This window comes from Homalodisca vitripennis, chromosome 4 (assembly GCF_021130785.1).
Source record: "Homalodisca vitripennis isolate AUS2020 chromosome 4, UT_GWSS_2.1, whole genome shotgun sequence".
Lineage (NCBI taxonomy): Eukaryota > Metazoa > Arthropoda > Insecta > Hemiptera > Cicadellidae > Homalodisca > Homalodisca vitripennis.
In genome coordinates this window covers 109100917-109113290 of record NC_060210.1, presented here as the reverse complement: position 1 = coordinate 109113290, position 12374 = coordinate 109100917, and the positions used below count along the sequence as shown (strand labels likewise).

At 34.8% G+C, this 12374-nt stretch overlaps 1 protein-coding gene across 1 annotated transcript in view; it reads right to left on the bottom strand.

Annotated features, from left to right (window-relative positions):
• Positions 1-12374, bottom strand: part of LOC124359947 (division abnormally delayed protein-like) — a 198226-nt gene that overhangs the window by 120640 nt on the left and 65212 nt on the right. The window contains exon 2 of the mRNA XM_046813138.1: positions 1257-1415. Coding sequence (XP_046669094.1) covers positions 1257-1415 — 159 coding nt within the window. The remainder of the gene's footprint in view (positions 1-1256; positions 1416-12374) is intronic.

Below are 12374 nucleotides of genomic sequence, written 5' to 3'. Positions count from 1 at the left end.
TGTGTATTACATTATTGATTATTGTTGAGTACAATTAAAATATGATTAAAAATCAAGTTGAATACGATTTTTTAAATTTTTAATAACAATGATTATCACTATCTTACATTATTTACTACTTACAACTGAATGTAACGTTGAATCAAATAAAAAACGAACTAATCTATTCGCAAAACAGAATATTTTCCCATAAACTAATTCCGCACCCACAAATTATTTCAATTAATTAATCTCAACTCCAATAATACTATCTACGATCAAATTGTTGCGTTAAACGGCTGCTACGATAAAATCCACCTTGCAGAAAGTCCCGGATAAATCAATCAAGTACAATGATGGTGGGTGATGAGGGGGGGGGGAGACGAGATGTTCAAGCCGCCGAAAAAGAGATCCCAAATCTCAAGTCTCTTGTGCTGTCAGCCCCATTTATCTTTCGCGGCCTCATTTCCCATTTACCTCTCAAATAGCGGTTTTCATTCTCCATCGCGATACAAGGCGTGCTCTTGAATAGAAATTTCTTGTTTACACTTTGCTCCCAACAAATTAATTGTCCATTAATTTTCTGCTCCAAAACGTACTGCGCTCTTTAATATAACGAATATGCACTGCAGTACGGTTCGGGTTGGGATGAACTAATAACGATAATAACACCTTCGTATGACGTTTATGTTGAAATACTACTTTCCATTTTACTGTGGTCAATTAAGGTTTATTATATACGCCACTAAAAATAATCAAGATCTAAATAAAATATTTGTCTACTAAAGTGATGTATAATGTTAATCATCAGACTTCTTCAACAAGAGAAGAACATGACAATTTAGAGGATCATTCAATAATTAATATTAATAATTATTAGTAACAGTAATAAAATAACATTTCCCACCTTTGTTCTTTTATAAATTGTTGACAACCCGAGTTATATTCCAAAAATACGGATATTTCTTTTAGTCCTGTCTGGCATTAGGTAACAGTTATAATGTAGGTATTTGGTTAGTAAACAGCATCAAACATGAGATCCTTGTAACACGAGTTTCCACATCAAAACTCTCCCCGAAAGCTACAAATAACATCAGCGACAAAAATATACAGTAGGTTAAAGAAATAAATACATAACCACCGAATATACGGTTGTTATATTCTCAGAATATACGGTTTGGAACATTCTGATTACAACAGCTGCAAACACCCCAAACGTAGATTTAGAGCCAATAATAATAAGGATTAAATAATTTTAAAAGGAAAGTATGACTTACTCTGGAGTGTAGTAGCGGTGGTATACAACAGGCCCTGGACAGTTTGTGAACTGTGATGTAGCAAGCTCTGGAAGTCTCTCCTGACCCGAGTGTGAAGAGCATCCTCCATATCTGGCGTACAGCAACTGTGCCTGGACCGGCATATCGACAATCTGGACCCTGTAATACGACAAAAAACTTAAGTCTCTCTATTATAATTTTTGCATTTTTTCTGTATTTTTCTTCCAACGAGTGTTGAGAGTGAAGCGCCGCCCACTACTGCCAACACAATGAAGCAACAAAGGACACGGTGCGCCGATATTCCGTGACTTTCCTGACATTTCCTCTCCAAAATGTCTACCCCGCCCCTCGAGCTCGCCTCGCTATGGGCGGAGCTTCACTTTCACTTTCAACACTCAACGAATGGACAACATAAGGAACGCAGACTGCGCCGATTGATGCCGTAGTTCAGTGTGAAGCATCAAGTAAAGTATTGCGTGCTCTGTTTAGAAGTAGATTCGGCATTTTTCACATAGATAAATATATTAATACTTATTTATGCAGTTAATTAAATGCTCTAAATTGATACTCATCCAAAAAAGTATAATAACTTACTTTGCAGAGTAAATTTGTGTGTATTAATACCTCCCCCATTTGACGAAGAGGATAGATTCCAATCCTCGAAAAGTTTTGTTATACCTTTTATAACATATAACGATGGCAAATGTCCGGAATCCCGTTATCCTTTCAAACCTTCCATCGTCAATAAGAAACTTTAAACAAAGAATAATAACTAACTTAAATTAGAAAATATAGTTCACCGTTTTTAAATTTCGAGTATACTGTATCGTAAGAAAATGAAAATAAAGCTTTGTACAAGGAAACATAAAAGGTGATTATGCATTATTGAAACCATTCTCATGGAATATAATGTCAAAATAAACATATTCCATAAGTACAATGTTAGCTGTTTTAGCATGTGCATTTATTTCAAGTAAAACAATTTTTGAAACTGCACTAGCTGGCTGATTTTGTAGTTCAGGAACCAAGCCAAGAGCAAATATGTATTATAAAAGTACCTTGTTTTTTATAATTGAGTAATCTCCAATAAGGCCTTATGTCGTTACCCGTGTTAATTTTGGCGGAATTCAAAACGTATTGATGAGAAATGAGAGGGTACTGAAAGGGTTACATATATACAACGATAATTCTTTTCTCTAATCATATTTCGCAACTCTTAAGACCAACCGAAAGACTCTTAAAATAATGTTAAATCAGCGTGTGCCAATTATATGAAAAACCGACTATTTGGCTGATAATGATGACAATCTTACTTTTTGGTGAGCTGTAAGGTCTTTTATATTACTGATATAAGTTACATGATATGTGGATAAACTATTAACACCGATAATGAACATTCACACTGATTACCGTCATAACGGACGCATGAATTTATATTCTCAGCGGTTATTCCTTGTTCTAAGGAAGAAAAGCAAATTGTTGAATGGCTAAAAATATAACAAATTTATTCGGTGCCAGTCGAAATGTAATAGGAAATGTACCGCTCAGAAAGGAAAGACTAAGAGAACCGAAGTGGGTTGGACTGGCTAGTGAATGGGATGTCGAGTCGAGGCGAATACTCAAGTAAAGTACAGTTGATTCACTGGTAATAGAATCAGACTGAGCAGATTTACAGACTTTCCCTCGTGTCTTTTTTACGCCTTGTATTCGTAAATCTGTCTTTTACAACAATGTTCAAATTAGTCTGCGAGATTTCACAGTTCAGTGATATATACGAGCAAACTACGTGATGTAACATCTCTACTTCAATACTGTAGTCCATATCAAAGCTGTACTAATTTATAAAATATGAATTATGTTTGCCACTATTTTCGTAAAATCAGATTAGCAACATGTGACAGTATAAACTGAACCTTGGCGCATGAAATGTAATTATGTTACTAACAGCTTACTCAAACATACATACTAATGATTGATTTAATAAAGCTATAATTCTATGGCACGGTACGTCATTCATAGTACTAATGGGCTGCATGTAACTTATTTATTTTGTTCTAATCCGTATTATATAATTTTATACAAAATTTACAGGAAGCCAATTATATAAGTGTGTAGTAATTATAACACCATAACCAGAGTACCAAACAATGCCTTATACATATAATAATAAAGAAATAGGACCTCTTCACAATCCTTTAATGTTTCGAGACGTTGTCGTTTTCAAATAGGATATAAAGTGTGTAGTGTAAAAGTGGATAAAAAAAGTTATATATTTTATATGCTCTTTTAAAACGACAATTTGTCAAAATACAAAAGTATTGTGAAGAAATCTGTTATTCCTTATTAATTCCTTATTATAAGAAATCTTTGTTCATTAATTTTTGTGTATAATATATTTATATAGCCATTATAGTTTCAATACTCTACAGGCAGACACGAGCTCGTATAATGGTGAATGACAACTGTCAACGTCCAATGTTATTGGAGGCGATAAACGAAACTCATGATGATATTGATATTATTATCTTAGTTGAACAATACATTTAAAATGTGCATACGATGGCTATAAGTGTTTGATATAAATATGTCGTGCAAGCCATTTTATAACACAAAACATTTTCACACAGTTATATTATTCAATTTACATATATTGGCACTAAACTAATACTGGACAGCAATTACAATTTTTTTTACACAATTGTATTACTGACTGTGTAGGCTGTACAAATATTGGCACTAAACTAATTCTGGAGAGCAATTACAATTTATTTTACACAATTGTATTATTGACTGAGTAGGCTGTACAAATATTGGCACTAAACTAATAATGGAGAGCAATTACAATTTATTTTACACAATTGTATTATTGACTGTGTAGGCTGTACAAATATTGGCACTAAACTAATAATGGAGAGCAATTACAATTTATTTTAAACAATCGTATTATTCACTGTGTAAGCTGTACAAATATTAGCACTAAACTAATACTGGAAAGCAATTACAACGGTTTTGGAGTTGTAAAGAAAAAGAAGAGACAAAGCTACAATTGAAGTGATAAATAAAACATGAATCGCAAAAGCAATTGATGTGAACCCCAGGGATATAAATAAACAAAGACTCATAAAGCCAACCTCTGAGTCAGAGAGAGAGAGAGAAAACCAAAGTTATAAAATATCAACCTTCAATCCTCTCTATCCCAAACATTTCAATGTTATGTAAAACTCTATAACATGAATGTTCACATGGCACCTTTTAGATAAATAATTAAAACGACGGATTGATAACTAATCTTGTTTATCGCACACAGTTTAATCTTTGTAATAAATATAACAGGAAACAATAAATGTTACAGTTTTAATTTCTAAATTACTTAAATTTTATTAAAATGAAAAGCAAAAAGTATACTAATGTAATATAAAAATACATGTAAGATAATAATTTAGAATGTATTGCATTAGTAGAAGTATAAATAATATTTGAATAGAAATCTAATATTAACAAGTTTTGTTTTTATAATCACAAAATATGGGTTTTTATACTTCCATAACAGCATTCCCGTATATGAGTCACTTCAGGAAGCTAATACCAAAACGTTATTCTTCATAAGCGATCCGAGGCTGAGCCGGATGTGATTCGAAACTGGCCGTAAATGGAATCCGCATATAATCAGGCTAAGGTAACACAACCTAGTACTCGTATATTTTGATCAATGATCAGGAGAATATCATCATCAAATCTTGAACTTTCTCTTATAATTCTTAGTACAAAATACGAGAGGTAATGAGATACGGGAGGTATGAGTTGCTCCAAATAATCATCACTGACTAACGAGTTGCTTTATACATAAATGTGATATTATGACTTCCCGTCGCAATAATGTCTGTGGTGGACGTTGCACATGTCCGAACAGTCTGCAGCAACATGAAGATCGAGAGTAAGAAAAGAGATTTTTCCCAATTCCTGGTCCTAGATATGTTTTGGAAAACCTCAAAGATGAATATAAGATCTTCCAAATATCCAGTTGGAGGCAAATACGATGTAGTGCGACCACATTAGTTGCAGAGATGGTGTATGCTCCTCACAGACCACATGAATTGCATTTATAGTGTTTAATCCTCAGAAACTTAAAGGGTTGCAGAGATGATGCATGCTCTTCAGAGACCACATAAGTTGCAGATATAATGTTTGAATATCAGAGGCCATATGGGTTGCAGATATTATATATGCTCCTCAGAGATCAAATAAGTTGCAGTGATGATGTTTGGTTCTTGGAGGCCAAATGAGTTGCAGAGACGATGCTTGGTTTTTAGATATCATATGGTTTACACACATTTCATTTCTCCCCTCAGACACGATGTATAACTCATACTTCCGGGTTCCAAAATAAAACATTTGCAGTGTTTAATTGTTAATTACTATGATTATTACCATCATATGGTGTGCCCTACTTCAGTGAAGATTCCCAAGAATATGTCTTTCCTAACAACTACCACTAGCCAGTTAGGATTAGCTAATAACGGATGTTTAAAATAATTTTAATCTACAATGAATCATCCTCTAATGTAGTGAATGTAGCGAGCTGATTGCAACAGCTGGTTAAGTAGATAAATGACCACGTGAACCATCAGTCTTATGGATCTACAACCCTAAGGCTTGAAGTTGAGAGCTGAGCTGATGACAGTTTGCGTGCTGTTTGCCTAGGGTTCGTTAACGCGACATTGTACAAACATCACGCGACAGACTGGCTGTTATCAACAAACTGATAAGCGCCTGCCTCTTCCACGTGACTTTCGCTTACCGACCTCAGCGGCGTTATTAAATGGTTAAAATTAATTTTATATACCATGTGGTCATACTTATGCGGTTAAACAGAAGTACAATAAAAAGGCTATTCTTCCTTTCTCACAATCAAAACATCCATGCTGGTTGATCTTCTCATTAGCATAGGAGTAAGGCTACGGCTTTGTAATTGAGAGGTCACTGACTGGTTCGATTCCCGGGGAAATCAATATAAATTTGCATGTAGGTTTGACGTTTCGTGTGATAATTCAAAATACAAAAGTTGTAGAAAAGACCCTCCTCAGGGTGAACTATTGCATAATCTTTCTTAACTAATCTTTCAAAAAGGTAATCTTTAATACGGGTTAAGAAAATACTATCTCAAATAAGAACTACAGGTTTCCTTAGGGGTAAATATGACGCTCAAAAACTTATATTACTTTATGAAAAGTTATGACTACACCGTAATCTTTACAAAAAAATCAGTATAAAAACCTGAAACTATCAGTAAATATCAAATTCACATTACATACTAATTGCAACAATTAATTTGGATCTTATAAAATCATATACCACTGCTATAACAAATGAAACTTATGGTAGCAAACTACTATAACAAATGGTAGCACATTCACCCGGCCAGTGAGAGATCCGGGTTCGACTCCCGGCGGAGCAAGTACTTTTTGCGATTCAATGTTTATTGAAATTAAATAAGGCTATTGCCATTTATACAATTTAATGTAAATAAAAGTCGTTTGACAGGTATTTGGTCTTCTGATCATATGTTAGTTTGCTTATTTAAAAACGCATATGTGACAGATACGGCCAAATACGGCCAAAAATAATTGAATCGGAAAAAAGTAAGCGCTCTGTGGTGTAATGGTAGCACATTCACCCGGCAAGTGAGAGATCCGGGTTCGATTCCCGGCGGAGCAAGTACTTTTTTTGCGATTCAGTGTTTATTGAAATTAAATAAGGCTATTGCCATTTATACAATTAAATTAAACTTAGCTACACACATCTATTAAAATAAACATATTCTTGAATATTAAAATTATTAAAAACTCTCGAATGGTAACACTGGGTCGTTCAGTTTATGTAGTGCAGACAATTGTTTATCTAGCACAGGTTAACTTGTTCCTCGTAGTTTAAACCATTTAAATAAACACCTGACGATTAAAAACAAAAGTAAAATGTAAATTCGCCGGTCCATGAGGGGATTTGCATAACGAATAACCGTATATTTTCACAATCTTATTTAATCTTATAAATGGTTTCGGGCCAATACTAATAACGTTCCTCGTTATCTACTTCACTACTAACCTTTATAAATTCTTATTGTAAAAGCGATGTACTTCTGCAGTAATACACACCAATACTCTGTTATAAAATGTACTGAATGTTTTATGCTCAAATAAGGACTAATTTCACGTATACTTATATTGATAACGAATGTTACTTTACAATTCGAGCTATACAATTTTAGACCATATTATAAAAAAAAGCCAAGTTTATTAATCTAATAAATATCATACCCGATTAACTCACATATCATGAATGGGTTTTCCACTAGAATGATAGCTAGTTAGAGAATTACCTTGCTTTGATTGGATGAAAGTGTTCCACCCTAAACGTCAAATTATCACGTTTTCGACATATAATTATCCACATCGAAATAATTATTAATAATTGTATTAAATGTATTGTAACATGTTGTTACAGTACTTAGTCTGTATCCACAGCCCAATTACCTCGCTGACATTGCATTATATGCCGATGGATGCTAATAAACATTTAATATAATCAACAACTTGGTTGCGAAATACCTAAAAAAATGTTTAGTACAACAATAATATAATATTAAAGAAATTGAAATTGGCGCCTGGGGGTAAATTCTGAAAACTTCAGCATTATAATCTTGTTATTTGTTTACTCATTGCGTATGTATATAAGGTATAGCAATGCCGAGGTGTGTTGGCTAGCATAAGCGCCCAGGACCAGGAAGGATGTGCGGAGGCGAGAGGCAGGAGGAGACCGGTAACAAAGAGTGACAGAAGCCCAGTATCAATCTCACTCAGCTGATATAACTTGGCCACATCCGCCTGCTGACTACATGATTAATCACATGGTGACTATATGATAATACGCTGGTGGCCGCAGAGCAGTGCTGGATGGTATAAGCGCCTAGGACATGTTCGCTATAATCGTATTAATCACATGATCGCTGTTATAATACGCTGGTGGCCGCAGAGCAGTGCTGGATGGTATAAGCGCCTAGGACAAGATCGCTTGAATCGTATTAATCTCATGATCGCTGTTATAATACGCTGGTGGCCGCAGAGCAGTGCTGGATGGTATAAGCGCCTAGAACATGTTCGTTTTAATCGTATTAATGTCATGATCGCTGTTATAATACGCTGGTGGCCGCAGAGCAGTGCTGGATGGTATAAGCGCCTAGAACATGTTCGTTTTAATCGTATTAATGTCATGATCGCTGTTATAATACGCTGGTGGCCGCAGAGCAGGCAGATTTGTGCCACGATCTTAAGTCCGCCGCACAAGTTCCCCTCACGTTGTCGCTTCGGTGTCTGCGTTACGAAGTGCATATTTTTACAAGGTTAACATAAAATCTTTAAACCTGAAAAGGTAGTATCTGAACATTTGCTATTATCTAATCCAGATAAGTCACATCAATATTTTCAAGCAATTACTAGCTGGCTGTACTCACGCTATGTTAAGTTTTGTCCAATATGAAAAAAATTAAATTATTTGTCATATTATTTCACTAAGTTCTCACACATAGAAGCTTTTGTCCATGTGGGAACCTTCTCGTGTAATCTGTTGGCACTATATTTGTCTATATGTAAATGAAATAAATAAGTAAATGTAAATTTTAAGCCTCATTTTTGATTGTAAAGACATTTTTCTTATTTAAGGAATGATTCAAAACTCTTTACAACTCTTTGTGACGGTTTTAAACTTTTTCAATGGTTTCGTCGTTATAATAAGAATAAGAATGTAACGTTTAAAACATAAAACCGCACTAAAATAATAATTTACAAGTACCTTCTAACTGTACCTCCATTTCTCACATAATGGAGTTAATTTTGGCCAAAAATGGTAGTAAATTTTGTTTACAATTTATAACTTTTTCATGACAACTCAAGTTATTACGATAAGTAGAACTGATTCTTTTCTACTAACACACCAAATAAAGATTAAAAAGATAATATTGAAAATATTACCATTACTGCTAACAAAAGTATAAATCTGTGTTAAAATGGACAGATAATTGTTTTGAGTACTTTATGGTGACGAATTATTAACAAATTGATTGAATTCTCGGTGTGTACCCGTATTATTAGATTAAATTTACGTACAACATACAGTGATATATAGTAACAAAGCACAAAAGTGTACCGTATTTTTTGATAAATGGAAAATTACACATTCAAAAGGATATTACTTTATTGAACTTCTAATTATAAATTCTTTGTAACATGTAATGAAACAATATTTACTCAAAAGAAAACATTGACTGTTATTTAAAGCGCAACCAAACTGATAGTGATAGAGCACAAATGTTGGCAGAAGAAAGTAAACATCCACTGTTACAAAAACCAATGTGATAATCTCTGCAATAAACATTAATAATCTTTTAATCGCAGCAATTAATAGAGCGCCAACATAGTAAAAACCCGTTGTGATTTATTTGCGATAATGATTGTGTAAGAACAGCCAACAATCTAACATGGCTCTTATCAATAAGGTTGCAGTTGCCTCGGAATAAACAGTTACTGAACTCAGAATTATATTGTAGTATATGGTACATTGATATTGTAGGATGTACTGTAAACTTTTTAACTGGTTTTAGCGATTTCTAAACGGTATAATGGACTATTTAACTACAACATAATAAACTGTAAATGTCGCGTAGAATATATAATTTTAAAAATATAAACTGTACTAACCATTTTCAAATTTGTTAGACTTGGAACAAGGAATACATTACTTGGTGCAGTGTATTTGGACAATAAGCTTACTCGAAAGCACACTATTGTCCAAAGCTTTTGGCAATACTAACCTATTCGGTCATAGGGCATACTAAACAGTATTGGCATAGGGCAGTTAACAGCACAATAATATTCAACATCGAAGAAAGAATACAGTCGGTGCTGTGTATTTGGGCACTAAACTGAGACGAAATCATGTATTATATTAAACTTTTGCCAATAATTATCTGTTCGTTTAAAAACAGTATTGGCTCAAGGCAGTAAATATCACAATACCATTGAACTAGAATTACATTTGTCGGTGCAGAGCACAATACATTCCTGTATTTGGAAACCAAGCAAAGACTGAGCAAGAGCAAACATTTCCCTGGGCTTCAGTCACCGTACGGTAAGGAAGGTTGCATTAGGCTCAAAAGAATATTGCCATAGTTCAGTGAACAGTACAACAATACTGAACAACGAACAAGGAATACATTCGTCGGTGCAGAACAAATATATTCCTGTATTTGGAAACCAAGCAAAGATGAGCAAGAGCAAACATTTCCCTGGGCTTCAGTCACCGTACGGTAAGGAAGGTTGCATTAGGCTCAAAAGAATATTGCCATAGTTCAGTGAACAGTACAACAATACTGAACAACGAACAAGGAATACATTCGTCGGTGCAGAACAAATACATTCCTGTATTTGGAAACCAAGCAAAGGTGAGCAAGAGCAAACATTTCCCTGGGCTTCAGTCACCGTACGGTAAGGAAGGTTGCATTAGGCTCAAAAGAATATTGCCATAGTTCAGTGAACAGTACAACAATACTGAACAACGAACAAGGAATACATTCGTCGGTGCAGAACAAATACATTCCTGTATTTGGAAACCAAGCAAAGGTGAGCAAGAGCAAACATTTCCCTGGGCTTCAGTCACCGTATGGTAAGGAAGGTTGCATTAGGCTCAAAAGAATATTGCCATAGTTCAGTGAACAGTACAACAATACTGAACAACGAACAAGGAATACATTCGTCGGTGCAGAACAAATACATTCCTGTATTTGGAAACCAAGCAAAGGTGAGCAAGAGCAAACATTTCCCTGGGCTTCAGTCATCGTACGGTAAGGAAGGTTGCATTAGGCTCAAAAGAATATTGCCATAGTTCAGTGAACAGTACAACAATAGTGAGCAACGAACAAGGAATACATTCGTCGGTGCAGAACAAATATATTCCTGTATTTGGAAACCAAGCAAAGGTGAACAAGAGCAAATATTTCCCTGGGCTTCAGTCACCGTACGGTAAGGAAGGTTGCATTAGGCTCAAAAGAATATTGCCATAGTTCAGTGAACAGTACAACAATAGTGAGCAACGAACAAGGAATACATTCGTCGGTGTATTTGGAGACCAATCAGAGGTGGGCGAGAGCAAACATTGCGCTAGGCTTTGGCCAATAGTTAATTACCAGATCGCTCAAAACAATGTTATCGCATGTCGATGACCAATGAACTTTAGTCTAAATGGGAGCGAATTGTGTAAGATTAAAGTTAAAGCAAAGAACTTAGTTGTGTCCAGTTTTAGTAGTAGGAAAGAAATTATATACAAATATAACTAAATTAAAGGATATAGTGGACATGTCGAGTAGGAATAATAGTAATGTATCTTGTAGTCTCCACTGAAACATTGTAATAAATCCATTTGAAATCGAATCGCAAACATAACATAGATAATATGATGTAATTGCAGAGAATTTTCATTTTCGAAACCAAATTTGAATTTTAATTAATTGTAGCGAATTAACTTCACCGCGGTCGAGTAATTTAAAACAAAATTATAATGATTTGTCAACCTAATCCTCGATTAAAATATTCGGTAAATACCAATGTAACAAGAAAGTTCAATCATCGTAAGTACAAGTAAGCAATTGTAATCTTCTAGATTCCTCGGAGGTATTTGAAGCTACTTTGCTAATTATTTTCGTATTCCACAAAATCTTTTCATCTTTACAAATTGACTGTCGTGCCATAGAGTTAGAGTCAAAGCTCGTCTTCAGACCACAGCGTAGCGAGCGCCAGCGACATCTACGCCCGACTGCACACCGTTAATACATGTCGCTGACACACAATGACTCTTTACCTACAAAAGGATAAAGACGGATTGTCGAAAGCGTCTTTGAGTGTAGAACCTTGCCTTGTTTAAAATACTGAATTGCAGATATGCGATTGGATGAAAAATATACCCTTTCAGTTGCTTACGTAAGAGATCAATAAAGGGCCGCGCCTCACCGGTGCTACGAGTTGTGAATCTCGCCGCATACACTGGATGCTGCTTCACATGCAGAGTTCTCAT